At 31.3% G+C, this 21,025-nt stretch overlaps 3 protein-coding genes across 3 annotated transcripts; 1 reads left to right on the top strand and 2 right to left on the bottom strand.

Annotated features, from left to right (window-relative positions):
* Window positions 1-4,645: 4,645 nt before the first annotated feature.
* On the bottom strand, window positions 4,646-6,831 carry LOTGIDRAFT_117952 (hypothetical protein; the record flags this gene model as incomplete). Its single annotated transcript, XM_009056335.1, has 5 exons — window positions 4,646-4,882; window positions 5,156-5,236; window positions 5,489-5,686; window positions 6,160-6,237; window positions 6,670-6,831. The coding sequence occupies 5 exons, from the start codon at window positions 6,829-6,831 to the stop codon at window positions 4,646-4,648; spliced, it is 756 nt and encodes a 251-aa protein (XP_009054583.1).
* A 1,115-nt stretch (window positions 6,832-7,946) lies between these two features.
* LOTGIDRAFT_189091 (hypothetical protein) lies at window positions 7,947-13,804 on the top strand. The gene is made up of 5 exons (XM_009056334.1): window positions 7,947-8,015; window positions 10,330-10,458; window positions 11,659-11,793; window positions 12,583-12,688; window positions 13,634-13,804. Exons 2-5 carry the CDS (start codon window positions 10,342-10,344, stop codon window positions 13,660-13,662), a joined length of 387 nt encoding a protein of 128 aa, XP_009054582.1. The 5' UTR covers window positions 7,947-8,015; window positions 10,330-10,341; the 3' UTR covers window positions 13,663-13,804.
* Window positions 13,805-15,360: 1,556 nt separating this feature from the next.
* On the bottom strand, window positions 15,361-19,912 carry LOTGIDRAFT_189089 (hypothetical protein). The gene is made up of 4 exons (XM_009056333.1): window positions 19,746-19,912; window positions 18,529-18,879; window positions 18,108-18,278; window positions 15,361-17,800 (listed from the first exon to the last, which is right to left on the bottom strand). Exons 1-4 carry the CDS (start codon window positions 19,833-19,835, stop codon window positions 17,540-17,542), a joined length of 873 nt encoding a protein of 290 aa, XP_009054581.1. The 5' UTR covers window positions 19,836-19,912; the 3' UTR covers window positions 15,361-17,539.
* Between the last annotated feature and the right edge of the window lie 1,113 nt (window positions 19,913-21,025).

The raw sequence follows: 21,025 nt of genomic DNA, 5'->3' as shown, positions 1-21,025 counted from the left end.
AACTAAACACGAAACTTCGTCATAGTTTTACATTTATTTCTTGACAATGCCACTAATAATAGCATGAGTTATTTCCCCCTTAATAAAACAACGCCGTCTTTAGTTTTCATGAAAAGATAATACCACTACAGACCACAACTGTGTAAATCCTTGAAAAATAGACATTGGCTTTCATACAAGCAAGTATTGTATGTTAGGTAAATTTTGTTCAGAATTTTTTTTTTCATTTGGGCACAATGTCTTTTTCTGTAATGAGGAGAGCTTCATCATCTAGTTTTATATAAAAGTTAAAAGGGAACATTTCTAGACAGTTTCATTATCATCTAGTTTAATAAGGGGGAACGTTTGACAGCCTACCATCAGCTTTTTATAAGGGGAAATTGACTCATTTCTGGACAGTTTCATCATTAGCCAATTTGATAAGGAGAAATAGCTGGCTGGACAACTTCAACCATTAGCTAGTCTAATAAGAGAAATTAACTGGACTGTTTCACCACCAGCTATATTCTCTAAAAGGAAAAATTCGCTTGTTATGTAAGGGGAAAATACTGGATTGTTTCACCATCGGCTAGTTTTATAGGGAGATATTACTGGCTTGTTTTACCATCGGCTAGTTTTATAGGGAGAAACTACTGGCTTGTTTTACCATTGGCTAGTTTTATAAGGGAAATTACTGGCTTGTTTTACCATGGCTAGTTTTATAAGGGAAATTACTGGCTTGATTTACCATCGGCTAGTTTTAAAAGGGGAAATTACTGGCTTGATTTACCATTGGCTAGCTTTATATGGGGAAATTACTGGGTTGTTTCACCATCAGCTAGTTCTATAAGGGAAAATACTGGACTATTTCACCATCAATTTGTTCTAAAAATTGCTGGACATCCAATCGGAACAAGTAGGCTATGCATTGATTGCAAATTTGCCAAGGTGGCTTAGATATTCTACCTTGTTTATTCCATCTGAATGATAAATATACCAATTTAAAAAATCAGTTTGCCTGATTTCAACAAAGTATAACATGAAGGGGTCAATCAGGAACAGACTAGAAAATCAGTTTCAATTGAATTACCTGCAGACAGTTTCAGGAGATCAAAACTAGTTTACAATTGTAGATGCTTTAATAATATTCTACTTTCAATACCGGTGTAGTGATGTAATTCTTAACAAATTTGAATCTTTCATAATTAGTAACAAAATATACATAGTTGTCCATATTGTAGGGTTATTATTTAGATAGCTAACTCTATTAGTGAGTAGATATATATCGTTGTTTACATAGCCAAGTAATTACTACAAGAAAAAGGCACACAAAGTGATAGTGAGGAATATTGAAATTTTTTAAGAAGATTTGCTAAAAATAGGATTTCTGAAGAAAGGAAGATTTACTGAAAATAGATAATAGATAGGAAGATTGAATAGATTTACTGATGATTGCAAAAATGACAGTTATATAAGGATTTTTCCTGAAAATAGATTTAATGATTTTAGAAAATTGTAAGATTTACTGAAAACAGATTTACTGATTTTAGAAAATAAGTAAAATTTACTGAAAACAGATTTAATGATTTTAGAAAATTGTAAGATTTACTGAAAATAGATTTACTGATTTTAGAAAATAAGTAAAATTTACTGAAAATAGATTTACTGATTTTAGAAAATAAGTAAAATTTACTGAAAATAGATTTACTGAAAATAGATTTACTGAAAATAGATTTATTGAAAGTAGATTTACTGATTTTAGAAAATATGAAGAGGTACTGGTAGTGACAATAAGAAGATTTACTAAGAATAAATTTACTGAGGTAAGAAATATAGGAAGATTTACTGATAATGACAATAAGAAGATTTACTTAAAATAGATTTATTGAGGTAAGAATATAGGAAGATTTGTAGGTCAAAAAAAAATCTTTGCTCAAATTTGCAATAAAACTAAATACATTGTTTACACAGACTATTCCTGGTCCAATCCAGCGGTTAAGTTTTAAACGCCAAATTTTACGTAAGGTTATGCATTTTAGAAGCTGTACTGGTTTAAATAAAATAAACGCTTAATTGTAGAGAAATATGTCTCCTATGTATTCTAAAAGTTTCAACAAATAAAATTGAGCCATTATAAAGCCAACCACCAATACTGCTTAATTAACAATTAGTACTCTCAGTTTTTAATTAACCCTCTTAAAACAAATAAAATTGAGCCATTATAAAGCCAACCACCAATACTGCTTAATTAACAATTAGTACTCTCAGTTTTTAATTAACCCTATTAAAACAAATAAAATTGAACCATTATAAAGCCAACCACCAATACTGCTTAATTAACAATTAGTACTCTCAGTTTTTAATTAACCCTATTAAAACAAATAAAATTGAGCCATTATAAAGCCAACCACCAATACTGCTTAATTAACAATTAGTACTCTCAGTTTTTAACTTACAATTTTAAAACAAATTCAGTTTGATCAAGAAGATACAATGCACGTTGTTTTTGATAAGGAAAACTTTTTTACAAAAAAGCGGAACACTCCTTTAATTTCAAATATTCAAAAATATAAAATAAGTTAAAATAGAACTCAAATGAAAAATCCAATTCGTTAGAGCTAATAGTGCAGTAGATAGAAAGAGATACCCTCATCATATAATATAAATGCATTCTAAGTATCACAATGTGCTGAGGCAATTGACTTCAACGGACATGAAATTTTATTTAATACTAATATATATAAATAAACCAAGTACTAACGATCCAAACCGCAATAAAAAACAAGACAACCAAAACAACATATTGGCGAAAACATTGGTAGCAGGTGAGAAAAAATAAAATCTAAATATCACATGATGTGTTAAAAATACATATTCAAACAGTAACAAAAGTAAAATTAAAGAACTAGAAACTTATCTTCAGAAAGAAATGGATAATTTTTTCCATTACTATATATTTATCCAAATTACTAGCTTTCCCTTTTAAAATTGCATTTGGAAGATGTAAAATCCTAAATGGACCTAATGGATTAATTGTATAGTAAAATACCAGTCTACCATAATAAAGTTGAGATACTCAGAGCTCAGATTTATTTTTTACTTTTTTTTCTCATGTAAGTCTCTAATTTGGTAGCTCCATTTTAACTACAATACCACATAATCAGTAAACTGAGGTTTAAAAGTTTTAAAATTTATATATGTTTAATTGATGTTTTTAATAAAAACATTACATCAACTGTTCATCTTCAGCATATAAATGAGCATTTACTATGCCCTGAAAAAGGTGATCATGTATTAACTAGAATTATTCTTGAAATTTTGAATTTAGAAAAATACTAGCTTAGCAGAGCTCTGAATAATAAATATATAAATCATGATTGAGTAATATACCACTTTATCAGACATAGAAAACCCATCTTGATAAACTGTAGAAGGATCTTTGAAGAATAGAACATAAATTGAAATGAAAGTGAAATATTTTTTTAACTGATCTCCCTATTTTCTTTGATGTCTTCAAACTGTAACAAGATTATTACTTTGAGCTAATCTCTCTTCTCTTATATGAGCTGGGGTTAAAGGTCGAATTCCATATGGCGGTTTTTCAGTAAACATTTTTTTCTTCTGTAAAGCCAGTTCTATTTCAGCTGCTTTTTCATCTGCAGGAATTTTAAACCAAGCATCATAATCCAGTTTAGAAGAATTCTTCTCACTTCTCATTCGCAACCTGAAAAAATGTGCAATACATTTTATATTAGCTTTCATTTTCAACATAGCGACTTCAGTTACGGTCTAACGACTGGCCTCTTAAACATAAGTCAAATTAATCTTTTGACCTAACTCTGCTTTAACCAATCAAATTCCTTCACTCTCATAAAATGCCAGCTCTGGGAAGGGCAGAAATTTGATTGATTAAAGCAGAATTAGGACTGGGACATGTGAGAAAAGCTTATATTTTTCAAAGTCATTAGAACCCCTCTACTTTCTATTCATACAAGTAAGCGAACCCATCTAATCATAATATAAACCAAACTAGCAGAATGACCATCAACTCTGTGCATTCATGTTGTAGTGTGATGATGAGACTCCATCCACAATAATTAATAAAAAAAAAAACTTTATATTTGTTATCATCTTAAAAGATCATTTTATAAATGCATTTATCAAACTAAGCTATCTCAAATGACCACTGTAACTAAATCAAGTTTTAACTGAATTATGAAAATAAAACTTGAAGAAAAAAAAAATGCAAGAAAATAACTAATTCTAAAAAAAAAAAAAAAAACAGATTAAAAATATTGCTTCCAAAGGCAAATCGACAAAAAAAGATTCCGAATTTTTTAATTTAATTTTAATGTAAAATGTCTAACAGGAAAAAAAGTTATAATATTAATTCTCTAACTGATTCATCTATATAAACTTACCACTTGGCCTTCTTTTTTAATGGTCTCCTAATAAATGTGCAAGAAACAGTGCAAGTGAAACAAAACTAGCAAAAGTCAAGACATCATTTTGGAATATTTTGTGTACATAAATAGAAAGTGCATTTATTTGGAAAATTAACTGAAATCCCTGAAGATTTTTATTATGCCACAAATTATAAATAATATATATGGTGCATATAGCGATATACAGATAGTGAGTACAGAAATCTTTAGGCTTTTAATACTTACTGGCTAGATTTTCTAGGTTGACTTTCAATATCTCTTAATGGCATTTCTAACCAAGTATGACTATTGGTACCATGACGACCAAGAGGTGCCATGGGTAATGCTGGAAGCTGAACTTGTTTGATATCATTATCAGTATATCGGACACCAGTTGTACATCTTAATATAGTTCGTTCTTCTTCTGTTCTAGAACGACTTTGTGAAGTAAGGGGATCTCGTAATGGTTTTGTTTCAATCTACAGAATAAATATTCTTCATTTAGAATTCCTTGAAGTTTTATTTGAGTGTCATGAAAAAATATAGTGATACAAAGTGGCAGTGTGAACACACTCTTACTGTAATCTTTACTTATATTGAGTGTAATCTTTTGCATTGAAAAAACCAAAACCAAGTAAGCTTATAAAGCACAAAATCAAATTTGAATAGAAGAGATCAAAATAAAAGATCTGAGTCGCCATGAAATAGTTCCTATGTAAAAACGTACGGAAATGTAAAATGACTTGACTTACCATTAATGGTGCTGGTCTATGTCCATTTAAAGCTTGTGCATAATAAATCTTAGAGTCTATTGTATCTAAAAACACATGACCCTGGATAAAAAAAAAAGTAAACAAATCACTAAAAAATACCAAAGTCCATGGTTAGCCATTTTTGGGGTTGACTTAAGCCTTGAATAAACATGTAAATAGTCTTTGGAACACTCTTCCAATAGCCTTACCCTTTTGGATTTCCATATGTCTTTGCCAAATCTTTTTCATACATTAGCCTACTGACTATGAGAATTCAGATTGATATCTAAAGCTATAAATGGAAATTGAAATGGAAAAAATAATATTTCATACCTTTTTATTTACAAATTCCAGATATTGTTTGTGCATTTCTCTCTTCCTTCTATCAGCATCCATAAAATCATGGCCTTCCATAACTTGAACAATTTTATGTCGTAATGGTTCATAGACTCTTTCTGTCCACTGTTTATGTAACATTTCTTTTTTTCTTAAATCTAACATCTTTTTATGACTGATAAAATCATCGACATCCTACATGAAATGAAGAAAATGAAGGAAATTGTGTTGAAGGTTGTAATTTCCTGCTCCAGGTTGTAATGAAAATATGCAGCACCATTCAGTGTGCAGATTTCAAAGAATCTTCAGCGTGCACTAAGCAATACAATTTTTTTTTTCCAAGTAAGTGCCTACAGGAGGTATCATTTCAATGCTACACCAGGATAAAAAGAGACTATTGTATTGAGCAACTTTCTCAATGCCCAACCCAGTTCTTGTATTGTATTTTACCCAACTAGGAAGCAGATTGTGACAATGATCCAAATTATAGTGGACTAATATGCCACAAATTTTACCTGCATGTATATCATATTCAAAAATTTCTGAGGTTTTTCTTTGGAACAATGGCATTTTCTACCGTTAGAAAAACATCCATTGAAAAAACAGAAAACATTTTTCACTCATACATTACTTTAGAAACTTTTTTTTTGTATTTAAACAAACATTACCTTGACAAAAGTCTCTTCTGTATCTAACAAAGGTGTATAGAGTTTTCTTACTGATCTAGATTCTACATCAGCTTTTTCCTGAAATATAAACATGCATAAGCTGAGGTTTAAAAAAATTAGTAGCATAGTAGACAGAATTTATGACTTTCTAGTTAATAAAAAAAGAAACATGCCATGCCATTAGTGCCTAGGTACGATGGGGAAACTCGTCACAATGTTTCAAAACACCGTTGGACCAATTAGGACTGTCTGAATTGCAAATACATGTAGAACAAATCATAAATGAGCTTACACTTTCTTTTTCAATCTCTGAAGGCCAACTATTACTCTACCCACCCCTAACTTGTGAAGATTTGTCTGTATCTGTATTGTGAACCATTGAGTAATCGTCCAAAATTGTGAACTTCAAGGTTATTCATAAATCATATGGGCTTATAAAGCAAAAATGCTAAAAAAAAAAACCCTAATAAAATGCAATGTAAAGTACTGGTACGCCTTGATCTAACTCACCTGCAGATCTTTGACTGTTTTCTCATTTAACCAATCTTGTATTTTTAATGTGTGATTTAGAAGGTTATTGGAATCAACACCACTCTGTGAACGACTTCTAACAGATGATGACCTTCTGGAACCACCTGCTGATTTAGTTTTGGAAGCTTGTCTTTCTAACATGGCTGAATACTAGAAAATAAGAAAAAAATAACATTAAATTACAACATCACCCTCAAAATAGTATTGTAGATCTTAAAATGTCATTGCTTTGTTTGATAAGAATATAAGCATTGTGATTGGTCAATTTGTCTAATGTATGTCAACTCATCAATTCGTCACAAAAAGTCAAAAGTGAGTTAACTCGTCTGCTACTTTGAGTTAACTCATGAACAAAAAATATTGAAATAAAGATGATAAAATATTGAAATAAAGATGATAAAATATTGAAATAAAGATGATAAAATATTGAAATAAAGATGATAAAATATTGAAATAAAGATGATAAAATATTGAAATAAAGATGATAAAATATTGAATAAAGATGTATATATATAAAGAATGTAATTTATACAATTTATTATATTATTATATTAAATTTATTTATGATTATCATAGTATTTCATATCTTCTTATTCTATCATCTATATGATGATCAATCTATTCTATGTCTAAGCTTATATAGGCCTACTGTCTTTATTTCATTTGGGATATCTATGTTGATAAAATTTCTGGGAGCCATGGTGGGGAAAAGTTTCTATTCCATCTTGATTTGCATGAAAAGTAAACATTCATCAATGCAAAGTCATTCTAATTCTAACAGCAGTGTTATTCAAAATCCCTTTTAAAAATCGATTTTTCCAACAATAAACAAACCAGTAATTGATGTCGATTATCAGTTGACTCCTTGATGTCATTAGCTAAATTTTCATCGTGAACTTTAACACTTCCACCAGGGTGCCTGACACACAATAGAGATGTCATCTTCACGAATTATTTGAACGAAACACTCGGGAACCTGCGATATTCCAAAAACTGCTTTCATTTGGACGCCATGTTGTATATAAAATGACGTCACATAGTAACAGTTTTAATCGGTTGTTTTCTATATCTTGTCAGATTTACGATAAGTGAAAGTATTTCTCGGCTCGTTTCATTATTCTAATGGATTTTAAAAGCTATCATACTGATAATAAATCACAGATAAATAGGGAACAAAAGAGAAAATATAATATATCCCTAGCAACGGCTTTAAGGAAAGATAACTCTGGTAAACAATGTAGACTTGAATATCCAGCCTATTATCATACTGTCAACAAACACAGATGAGATATTTTTTTTTTTTTGTAAATTTATGGTAATAAAAGGTAGGCCCTTAGAATTACAGAACTTATTATGATACATGAAAAAATTTATTGAATAAATGGCTTAACTTCTTGCTTGAAAGGACATTAAAAAAAAAGGAAATCTGGAACATGATGAGGAAATATGAAATGAAGTATGATTAACTTAATAATTAGGGCCTTCCTTCAGGGTATTATGAGGGAAATTTAGCCTGGACAGTGGACAGTGGCATTAGCCTGCTCTTTTTCGATTTCCACGCGCGGCTCCCTCTGTTTATTGATGAAAACAATGTTGTGAACTACATGCGTGAAATTTTGGTAACTGTAAACTTAAAGATGAAAAATGCGTAAGAATGATCGTAAGTTTAATGAAACGTCCCCTGGTCCAGTCAAAATTTTAGCCTAAGTCCTGATTAACCTAACAGTGAATATTAGTATACATACTGATTTTCCTGTTTTTTTTACTTTAAATATATATAGCTTTTTACCAACTATTCAATATACAGTTTGGCTTATATTTTGCTAAAATTCATACATATCCAACAGCAACCAAAAAACATTGACAGTAAGAGTACAGTAAAATGTTCTAAAAGGTGACAGCAAAATGTTCTAAAAAGTGAAGTGACAGTAAATGCTCTTAAAAATTACATTGAAATGTTCTAAAATTAACATTTCTCTAGATTTTGATGTATAAGCTTTAGCTAAGTTTTTATTAATTTTAGCTAAAAAAAAATCAGACTACCACTTGAAGGTGGTTGTGAGTGTATAAAATGTTTACAAGTCATTTATACTCTTCTAAAGAGAACCATCAACAAGACAGGGTGGGCAAAAAATCACAACGATTCTCATAGTTACAAAGAACTATGGATTCCACCGTTGACTTCTATGGTTGCCAAAAGCTTCAACAGAAAGTTATTTAGTCCATTCTTTAAGTTCTTCAAGGCATATTTTCAGAATGATTTAGTAAACCACTTACTTTTGTGGTATGTCCTAGGTAGACATGTTTCTTGATGTAAGTTTCTGATAATCCACACAAGTCATGTATATTGACAAATAAATCCAGGCCAATATAACCTATATAAGCTTATTGGTTATCTCATTTGCAATAAGTAAACAAAACTCAAGTCCTCAATTTCACCTGATAAACTGTTAAGATATTTGCTTGGTTTCTTATGACTTTGGCATATTGCCTGAACACGATAATCCTGTTTATTAATGAGACAGGTTCTATAGTTCATTGTTATGTGTTTTAATAACCTTTCCAAATAATCTGATTTTATTATTATTGTTTTCTTTGCTTCACTATATAAGTATTGTCAATAGTGAGGGATTATTTGTGTACTTTATAAGGATAATTGAGTTTTCACTTGGAGAAGACTAACAAAAATTGAGAAATGTCAGATCTAAGCTTATTAAAAAATGCCAAGTTTCAAGTTCAAGGTGTTCCGGTAAGATTATATGATTGTACAGTTTTGCCAAAAAAGTTTGTGTCGGGGATAAATACCACCTCCCGATTCTGCCTCCTCTTTTGTTATTTCTTATATTTTTCATATTGCACTGGCTATTTGCAGGTCATGGTGCTTGTCTTCTTTGGCTGCTATAAACGGTTCAGAAAAGATAAGACTAGTTTTTGGGGTTTTTTAAAGCGTGAAGCCATTTGAATTGTCAAGAATGATATTAAGTGACTATGTTAGGGTTAGGAAGGGATGGCCATATGTTTTTTAATGCCCATTTTTGTACTGTTAGGTTCGAATAGCCCCAGCCTTTTCATATAAGCTTACATGCCGAAGTTAACTTGAATCTTGTTGAGCTGGCGTATTTTATCATTATTGTGTTTAGCCCAACAGAAATATGAACATTATTAAATATTTGAATTGTTGTATGTAGTGTAAGTTTACACTAATACTTTTCTATTTCTCATATCCTGGTAGTCATACAAACTAAGTAACTTTTCACACCATCAAAATGTTCTGATATGTATGCGAATGAGAGGAAAAGGGTGGAAGACACAAAATGGAGGAATGAAATAATCATCATTTTGGATACCGGTTAATCTTGTATTTTGAAATTTGAATGTGCCCCCCTCCTCCCTGTACCACTGTATCTCCTGAGAAATGACTATAGATAAGTCTATTGAGTGTTATTGATATTTTCTCATATCATGATTGCTGATATTATGATGTCATTAGTGAAGTCTACATGATATAATGAAGCTGTTTGGTTAAAGCCTTTAAATAAATCTTACATATAAACAACTGTTGCTGGAATCTTTTGAACAGGATGAATTTTGCTGAACTATAAAACATACTCAGCTCTAAAACATTTGATTTTGTTTCAGGATTCGGTGAAAATGAATCAACTACAGAATTTATTACATGATGCTTTGATATCAACTGATAATGTACAACAATGTGCTATTATTAGAAGAAAAGATTTATCTATTAGAGCTAGTTCTGTTGGTTTTCATGTAAGTGCTATGTAAATATCATAAAATACTGGTACTTTGAAATATTGATGACTGTTTTTAATGTGTGTGCTGTCACGTAACAAAGACAAATAGATATAAGCTTATATCAGGTTTTTAGAGAAATGATGGTGTCCTGGCAAAGTTCCCCTTATTGCGCATTGTATTGAATTGTCCAGATTTTTTAGCCCAAAATGGTGCAGAAAATTTGTATGTCAAAAATGGTAGTAACAGTATTTGTATATAAGCTTATTGATAGGCTCATATAATTATTAGAAAATATTCAGCCTAAATTCAGATAGAATTTTTGGAAAGAAAAAGTGTGTTTATTTCCTTACACAAGTTTATAAATCTAAAATAAGCACAAAGTCATTCTGACACTATCATTAATATTTTAAATCTGATAATTGTAATCACAAATAATTACTAAAAGTTAGATTTATTTATCAGCAAAGGTGAAAGTGCTGAAATATAAGCTAATGAATGCTTTCACTGAAAATATATGAATGAATGCTTTCACTGAAAAGATATGAATGCTTTCACTGAAAATATAAGCTAATGAATGCTTTCACTGAAAATATATGAATGAATGCTTTCACTGAAAATATATGAATGAATGCTTTCACTGAAAATGTATGAATGCTTTCACTGAAAATATAAGCTAATGAATGCTTTCACTGAAAATACAAGCTAATGAATGCTTTCACTGAAAATATAAGCTAATGAATGCTTTCACTGAAAATGTATGAATGAATGCTTTCACTGAAAATACGTATGAATGCTTTCACTGAAAATATAAGCTAATGAATGCTTTCACTGAAAATACAAGCTAATGAATGCTTTCACTGAAAATATAAGCTAATGAATGCTTTCACTGAAAATGTATGAATGAATGCTTTCACTGAAAATGATATGAATGCTTTCACTGAAAATATAAGCTAATGAATGCTTTCACTGAAAATATATGAATGAATGCTTTCACTGAAAATATATGAATGAATGCTTTCACTGAAAATGTATGAATGCTTTCACTGAAAATATAAGCTAATGAATGCTTTCACTGAAAATACAAGCTAATGAATGCTTTCACTGAAAATATAAGCTAATGAATGCTTTCACTGAAAATGTATGAATGCTTTCACTGAAAATATATGACTGCTTTCACTAAAAATATATGCTTTGACTGAAGATTTGTAATTGTAGTTATATCCAGATCAAGTACAACTATTATTAGATTCATTTAGAAATCCACCACAAACTAGAGAAGAGGGAATATATTTTGATGATAGACAATACAAATGTGTGAGAGCAGATAAAAATTCAATTTATGGAAAATGTGTAAGTAGACGTAGACCAGATCAGCAAGACTAAATTTTATTTATACTGATCTGATACACTTTTGGGATGTATGTCTGTTTATATGTTGATTGTATTTTCCAAAATTAGAGTACAGTTAAAGAGCTTTTAGTTATCTGTATCATTTTTCAGAATTTAAAGTTGAACTTTGGTTCCTTTAATGAAGACAGACATACCTTAGGCCAGACCAATTTTTTTTTCTTCGTTTTATGGATCATCCAAACTCGATTTTCCAGAAATCAGAAAGAAAACAAAGTCAGCTTCACTGGATAAAAAAACTTTCTTCATACCTGATAAGAAAAAAAAACATCATTAAAAACATTTATTATTTTTTTTATTATTCTTCTGCCCTTCACACAAACTTTGGTCTTTTTTTTATTTTTCCACCTGCCTGTATTATTTTTGCCTGAAAAATCTGTAAAACAAGAAAATAAATTGGTTTGGCCTTACATACTTGAAGGAGTATTTTACTGCCATAACTAGCTCTTAAATATTCTCACAATCATGCAGATATGAATAATGAAGTCATGATTTTGAGAAAGTTACGTAATTTCCAATTCTGAAAAATGATACAAATGATACTACAACAATTAATTAATTGCAATTAATTTATATGCATGTAAATTGAATTGGTCAATTGCCTAACCCACGAATCCACACAAACTGAGCACTAGTAATAATTTGGCTTACCCAGAATCCACACAAAATGTACACTAGTAACAATTTGAAATTAGTAAAACAGATAAAACCTGAAAAGTTTATTTTTTTCAGGATGACCGAGGTTTAATATTAGTGAGAACTGTAACATTATTAATTGTTGCTACCTATACAGAGAGTATGTATCCTAGTGTCTGTGTTGAAGCTGTAGAAAAATTAGGTAAGAAATGATCAAAATAAATGTAACTGAGGTGTTTTACCCATTGCTGGCACGATATATATCACTAAATCCATACATCACTATACAACATATCATATATACTAGTATCATATCGAGTGATTGTGTATCGATACTTCACAATACCAGGTATACTAGACAAAAATGTATATAATTATAGATATAACAAAATGTCATCCAAATGCTTGAAAAGTTCACAAGTAGGCCCTATACATTGTGAAAGTCTCACAAATAATTTCAATTAAGTGATTTAACAAATGGTTGCCTAGCAAGATACGCCCACTTTCCTGATACATTTTCAGTATAAGAAGGTCAGTCACCAATCTGTGTCAATCATACCAAAAATCTAATTAGTACACACAAAATTTAATAAAATTCTGACATAAACTGTCGCCTCTATCGCGTTGCCAAGCCAACAGGTAGGTAGGTAGATGATAGGTTAATGTTTGCTTCCAGCGGATGCTGATATCGCAAACTAGGTAGTTGTTGGTAGTCATAGTAGTTGGTAGTTGGATCGGTTCAAATTTGATGATTCTGTGTTGTTGATTCTTCGAAAGATCAGGTTGGGTCTAATGACATGGCAGTGAAACTCAGCCCTAGATGGTGTGGTGTGAGTTACTCGATCTCCTTCATTCTTCCAAACTAGTTCTGATCATGGTATTTCTTGTTGATTGGTTTGGTATGGTATGGTTAGATTATCTAATAACTGTTGAAAAGCCAACAAATTTTGATGCATTTTTGTATCAGAAATAGGAGTTATCTACCTTGATACCTTCACTGGTCTCAATGTAAGAAAATTGCGTAAATTGTACCATGTCAACAGCATTAACTGCACTATTTCTGCAACATAAAAGTAAAGCTCTATTTAATAGGACCTAAATATATCAAAACCCTCGACTTAATCCAAGCTTTGTATTTATTTTTCAGCTGATTACTTCAAAGAGAAAGGAAAATGATGAAACCATGACAGTTTAATGCAACACAAACTGTGATATTTGTTAATGTATTATTTTTTTAATTTCCTGTTACTAATCATTCTATGCATTTGTATATATTGAAAAACATTATTTTGTACAAAAAATAATTATTCTTCTGTTGAGTGGAGAGGTATTGAGTATTTTGTCCATTGCTCTATAACTAGAGAAGTGCAGTAACTATTTCGTTGTAGAACATCTCAAAACTAGGGGAGTAACTTTTGAATACTTTCAATATTGTTGTAGTTTCAATAATCAAAGCTTAGAAATAGAGTGGTCCAAAAGTTGGGAATTTGAACCCCCCAATTCCAAGCCAGCTAAATTAAAATAAAAAGATAGCCTTGTGAAGCACAAATCATTGTCTGTTGTCCATTCACATTCGGTTTGTGTTTAGTCTATAGAGAATTTTCAGCAAATTTTATTGTATCGCATCATGGCCGGTTTTTAACGCATGTCTTGATTCTTGCAAATAAGACAGTAGATTGTATAAAAATGAATACATGTATCTGAAAGATGAAGAATTGTGAATATTGAACACACTGCAAAACATTAAATCAATTATTTACCCAAATATCGATCTTATGACGAAATTCAAAATATTTAAGATAGCTTGCCAGGCAAGGTAACATACGCCCACTGGCAGCTGTCAGAAATGATTAAACAGTCTTTAGTGACTACAGGGTTGCACAATATAGCTAATAGAGTGAAACGTCAAGTCAGACACCATATTTCGGTGAAATATTATCCGATCATCACGTAAATCGATAGGGATCATCTTCATAATGACATTGACATACAAAATAAAAATCAAAAGAATCTGTAAACAATTGTAGCCTGTAGAGTGAGCACGAGTTGCACAATATAGCTAATAGAGAAAAACGTCAAGTCAGACACGATATTTCGGTGAAAAATTATCCGATCATCACGAAAATCAATAGGGATCATCTTCATAATGACATTGACATACAAAATAAAAATCAAAAGAATCCATAAAGAACTGTAGCCTGTAGAGTGAGCACGAGCCAAATGTGAACGGACGGATGGACCGACAGGGTGATTACAATATACGCCCATCTTACGTGTGGGCGTATAACAAAAATCAGAAGAATACATCAAGAAATGTAGTCTGTAGTGTTCTCAGGCCAAATGTGAATGGACAGACTGACAGACAGACTGACAGACAGGGTGAAAACAATTTAAGTCCATATTACATGTGGGCATATAAAAATCAAAAGAACCTGTAAAGAATTGTTGCTTGAAGTGCAAGCACAAATTGCACAATATAGCTAAAAGAGTGAAAACGCTAAGTTGGACATGATATTTCAGGGAAAAATTATCGGATCATCTTCATAATGACATTGACACACAAAATAAAAATCAAAAGAATCTGTAAAGAATTGTCGCCTGTAGAGCGAGCACGAACCAAATGTGAACTGATGGACGGACAGACAGGGTGATTACAATATACGCCCAAAATATTTGTGGTTGTATAAAGACAAAAAGCTAATTTTAATTTTCAACTGTTGAGGAATCTCTTATCTCTATCCTCTCATCACTGACAAGGAAAAAATGGGATGAAAAACCCGAGGGTATTACTTCAACCTCTGACAAGATTGAATCTTGGACCTTCAAAATAGAGAGAATCACTTTGACTTCCTGCATTGAAATGAGACCATAAAATTGCAATTAGAAAGTTTTAACAGAGTTTATTCAATGGTTACATGAAGATACATGTATAGTTATAAAGAAACAATAACAGGCAATAACTAGTTTCTAATCAAGTTATTATGAAGCAAAATGTTGAAGCAAAGAATTTACATTACACCAACTTAGATCACTTTAAATTCAATGGTTTTGTGTCAAGCTTGATACAATCCAAGCAAATATAAAAGCTACTCGTATGTGGCTTGTCTAAAGCACAGCCAAGGGATTGGCTACTGAAATTTACTTGTATTCTATTTGTAGTTACCCACTGAGCCATCAAAAAAGTGAACGCATGACATTCAAAACATAGCAGCTTGAATTGAAAAGATATTGGTGCAGTTTTAACAGCCATCTTGGTTGCGCTATATTAAGGCACTCTCATATTCATTATCCAACAACCCAACCTTAACCAAAAGTGAAACATAGCCATCGGGTTTAGGAAGCTATTGTTGCCATTTTCTTACAGTTTAGCAATGATATTTCATATAGAATTCTCTGAATGCATTTGTTAAGAAAATCTTTATATATTTATGTGGCCTAGCCATCACTTGATAGCTGACAGGAGATCACATACTTCAAAATATGAATTATATTTATTTCCAATGATAAATGCAGGAGCCAAATCTTGATATTATATTATCCTTCATTAAATTAACTATGTCATAATTTGGTAAAACAAAAACATAAAATTAAAAAGAATTCTCCTGGCTTATAATTCTAGAAATCTAGGTCTAATAATATACTACATAATCTTAGATACATAATATTATACAAATTCTATAAACATCTCAATATTCTCTAACAATTAAATTTCTTTAACTTTCCTTATTCAAATATTACCCAAACCCTGTAATTTTATTCTGCATAATGACCCAAACTACTAAATGAGAACAGTTCAGGCCAAGAAAGTTTATTTTGCTTGCTTAATTTGTGAACAGAACATCTCATAAATTTGTGAGCCAGGTTATTTGTTTGAAATATTTACACATCAATGCAGGTCCAAGGAACGATCCAACAATTTTAATGGTATCTATTTGACTTTGTGGAAGTGATGTTAGAGAAAAAAGAAATCTAATGTACAAAATATAATAATATAATCTTTAATAAACAAAATTATTATTTTATTACCTTTTGGAAATATTACAATTTCTGAGACTGTGGTACAAAATAACTCCAGATGTTTTAGTATCAACTGCAATATTTATTTCAGGACTAGATTTTTTTATATAAAATGGAATGATCAGGATTTCTGACAGAAAATCAGTTGAAATCTAAATCTAGTATTTTCTTTTGGAATGGGGCTACTGAAATCTTGAAGATTTTTCTTGCCAATTTTTGTAATATTTTTAGTTGCCAAAGGTTCAGAAGTTCATGAATCTCAGTCCCATGACTTATTTTGATCTAAAAGTAATTCTTTAATTCAACAAAATTATAACGCCTACAACCACATAAATTTGTTCAAAAATAATATAACAAAGACAAAAAAAATATCGATCATAACCTCATATACTAGTTTTGATCCTAAATAATTCTTGCTGGACAGGATACAAATACAAGAATTTTCTTTTCAGAACAACAAATAAGACATCTCCTCAAATATTCAAAATAAGCAGATTAAAATCGAATCGAAATTATACTCCAAATAATGAAGATATGCTCTGAAAAGCTTTGGTCCACAATATATTAGAAAAGAAAATCCTCATCTTGTAATCCACATGGAAGCCAGTTGATTCGTGCCACGTCACTGCAAATATTTTTCTTCACCACTGCAGCATTAGGTTACAAAAGCAGTAAAATCATCAGCTTTGCACTAAATTAAAAACACTTTCTGGTTGGAAATTACTCCTCAATGGAAATACATGTAACATAACATGGAGAACAACTAAAAACAGGTTGGTGTATGCAAATTTCTCAAGTGACCTCCACACTAAATTGTCCAAATCAAGACAACCTTCATTGTGGTAGAAAATACATTGACTTCCAGCTACCCCTAAATCATATTGGTATTAAATCACATTATGTTTTTCGGCAGGAAAAAAGTTTTCTTTTGGTCCCCCAACAATTACATGTATTAGTTAATAAACTTGATGTGTTTTCATTGCAAAGTCAATTTATATAAAATCTTTTATAAGCTAGAGTGTCACAAGAAGCTAATCTATTCCATATCATCATGGGAATTATGATTTGTTCCATTGTCAAGGTACTCTTGTGGCACAGTTGTTGTGTAGGTAAATTTCTCTAAGGTAGGCTTAGGTCCCTTTCCACGCACAGGAGCACCGGTCACTTTCTTCTCATACCCATAGATAATATCCTGGTCTGATGGCAAGGTCGATTTGAATGCTGGTACTTCATATGCATCTGCTAGGTATTTCCAAACAAGAGGGAACTCTTTGGGAATATCAAAATCTTTATAAGCCTAAAAGCATAAAAGTGAACTTATCATTAAATAGAAAAAAAATAATAAAAATCGTTTACTGAATATTATCAGCCAAAGATATGAATTGGAGAGCAGAAATTGGATGAATTCAAAATTTCTGACCCAGACACCATAGTCTATAGACCCATATCTCAACACATTGAAATGTCTAAATACATACCATGTGTGACCTAAATAATAGTATTTATACCCCTAGCAGACTTGGCAAATATAAATGCTGAATATTGTCAGGTGTCTAAGAACTACTGCTGTCTTATTTATAAATAAGTCTTATGACTGGACTTACCTTGCCAGCAACTCTGATGTGCTGTAATCTGGGTAACAAATGACAGTCAGAAAATGACAGGACATCATCTACTAAAAACTTGGATTCATGTGATTCTAAAAATTCTTCTAATTTTTTCAATTCAGTAATGAGTAAGCTTTCACTTTTGCCTGACAAGAATTTATTAAAAGCCTGAAATGAACAAAATGAATTAGGGTGAAGGGAGATAATTTATGCAGGTCTTATAACAAGTTTCCTTTACACCTAAAAAATTTTGGGTGGTATTCAGTTATATACATGAAGGAGGACTGCACTAGTACCAATGAAAATACTTCTCTACCACTACCAAACGCACAGAAACTTCACATGTGAAGAATGCACACCTCATGAATACTGAAACCAGTCTATATTTCTATGACTTTAAAAATAAGATTACACTTACATTGTATAAATCTTCTATACATTTCATGGCCCCAACATTTGGTGCATTATGACGTTTCAATTCTGGACAATCTCGGTTTATGCTTTCAAAGAATGTTTCTAATTCTTCAAATGTATCGTACATCATTCCTGAAATGTCTTTTCCAAGTTTTGTGAAGCATGATCGTGCCTTGACCACAGGGAATTTTTTACTCCAGCCTTCTTCAAGGAAGTTTTTAGGAGGACAATCCGCTTGCACTGTGAAAACTTTGAAATTGACACCTTCCTGGTTTTCAGCCATTAAATAAGAAATCATGAACCACTGATGGCATATTGGACAGGATCCTCTTGTTTCCTTATCAATAGCTGAAGCCTGAAATTAAATGAAATAAAGTTATTGAAATCAATCAATATGACAATAAAGACTAAACTAAGCATGGATTAGCCATAATCATTATTCTGTTAAATGGTAAATAATATCTATTGAGTTAGTTAGCAGCCTCCAATCAAGAAGTGGTATCTTTTTATGGCTTATATACCCTAATAAAAACAGGAGCAGCAATTGATGTGCTGAAGTATTGGAACTAATTAGTAGTAATCAAAATAATTAATAGATATTATAAGCCATAATGTGCAGATAGATGAATCACACATAATGAACTATATAATATGACTACTGTCAACCAGGATTTTATTTTAAGATGTCTGATTTTAAAGATGTCTTATTTTAAAGATGTCCTGCTTGAATACCCAAGGTCGCGAGGTAAGCCGAATATGAAGTTGGTTTAAATTTTACACACAGTGTAAACTGCATATTAAAATAGGCATTTTAACGCAATACTATTTATCAATATAATGGGTTTATTGAAATTAGAATGCATACACATAAACACTGTGTGCAACATAGTGTGAATTTCTCAAATACATGTAAATAACTTTCGATTGCCTGCTTTGTCACTATCCCAGTAAAATGGCGCCGTATGTCCTCGATCTAAACATATCACATTTCAAACGGTTTAAATAGAGGATACAATTAGTAAATGATTTAGATGGAATAACAAAGCGGATAGTCTGTTGTCGACATACAGTTATTAGTTTCAGAACTAATGCATTGATCTGTGAAATCTACCTAAATAAGTTGCCATTCGGTGACACAGATTCCTTGAATGTACTGAATCGCTAAATCCGCCATAAAATCTCCTTGTACTGTTGAAATAAGGCAAGAAAAATTCTCCTCACCTTAATATATAATTCAAATTCCTGTTTAGGTCCATCGCTAGCTCCATTAGCGGTATCATTTTCGTAAACAACTGGCGCTTCGTCGCTCATTTTGGCAGACAAATTTTGTAGAAATGTCCGACAATTTGTGAACCGTACTTATCTTTACGATGACGCAGAAACCTCGCCCAATGTCACGGACACCACTGCGCATGTCTTTTGATATGGTAGGGTCACATGATTCACTTTACATCTTGTATCGGGGGTTGAAATATATATCATGTATATATCATTTTTACGTCTTAGTTTGAGGGTGGTACAAATTAATGTACACTGTCAATGACGTGGATACTGTATTTCGTATATAGGCTACTGATTTCGAGCCATAATTTTATATATCCACATTCTGGACACGAGATAGGCTAGGCCTACCTGATTTTTCTTACCGTATCCTTGTTATTTAGGCTATTATCCTGCCCCCTTGGCTTAATATCTGCTATGATATGAAACAGGTATTAAAGGAGAACGATTTGTAATTCAATTTTGTTAATAAATCATCATTTACAAGATAAAAGATGTAGTTTAAAACATCCAGAGAACTCAAAACGTGCCGGATCTATTATTACTAAAATGTCTATTAAGCCTATATTTATTGAGCTAAATTTAGAAATTGTAGAGCAGGGTGGTGTAACATTGAAAATGAGTCAGTTTTTATTTTTCATAAAAAATAGGCAGATTTAGAAAAATGTAGAAAAAAATACCTGATGAAATATTAGTCAACTTTATATAGACTATTGTTTATTTTCTCTAGCCTTATAAGGAATAATATTCATGGAGCATTTCCTTATATGGAAGAGTTTCGTACCGATCTATTGATTAACAAAGTTAAGAATGAGATAAGACTAGAATATCTGTTAAAGATTGTCAGATATACATAAAGGTCTATATACTTTCAATCAATTCATATATTAACACCACGGAATGTTTGCAGATATTCGATCAATCAAAAAAAAATCTATTATATGATTCCATATGGAAGTGGAATGGCGGCGGCAGTGTGGGTACAGGGCATTTTCCCAAAGAAAATTGGTTCGTTCCCCCGTTTTTACCCCGACTTTATTTCTAACAAATATAAAAATATAAATATGTGCCAAAATGTACCTTAACAATTCTAATTTTTTAAAATGTTCCCGGGAGAAAACCCTCTTAGACGCTTCATGTAAGGATTCCAGAGAGGTGCAGCATTTTAATCTCAACCTGTTCCCCAGTCAATCTGCCGCAAATAAGTACCCCCATGTCTC

The sequence above is a fragment of the Lottia gigantea genome, assembly GCF_000327385.1.
Source record: "Lottia gigantea unplaced genomic scaffold LOTGIsca_27, whole genome shotgun sequence".
Taxonomy (NCBI): domain Eukaryota; kingdom Metazoa; phylum Mollusca; class Gastropoda; family Lottiidae; genus Lottia; species Lottia gigantea.
Note: the sequence above shows the minus strand (reverse complement) of the source record. Positions and strands in the feature narration are given on the sequence as shown.

Bases quoted from the DNA above. Each gene is read 5' to 3' on its own strand.
- LOTGIDRAFT_189091 (XM_009056334.1), top strand. From the start codon at position 10,342: ATGAATCAACTACAGAATTTATTACATGATGCTTTGATATCAACTGAT. The intron at 10,459-11,658 runs GTAAGTGCTATG...TTGTAATTGTAG, and splicing joins CTAGTTCTGTTGGTTTTCAT to TTATATCCAGATCAAGTACA. The intron at 12,689-13,633 runs GTAAGAAATGAT...TTTATTTTTCAG, and splicing joins TGAAGCTGTAGAAAAATTAG to CTGATTACTTCAAAGAGAAA.
- LOTGIDRAFT_189089 (XM_009056333.1), bottom strand. From the start codon at position 19,835: ATGAGCGACGAAGCGCCAGTTGTTTACGAAAATGATACCGCTAATGGA. The intron at 18,880-19,745 runs GTGAGGAGAATT...ATTTAATTTCAG, and splicing joins AATTTGAATTATATATTAAG to GCTTCAGCTATTGATAAGGA. The intron at 18,279-18,528 runs GTAAGTGTAATC...TGTTCATTTCAG, and splicing joins GTATAGAAGATTTATACAAT to GCTTTTAATAAATTCTTGTC.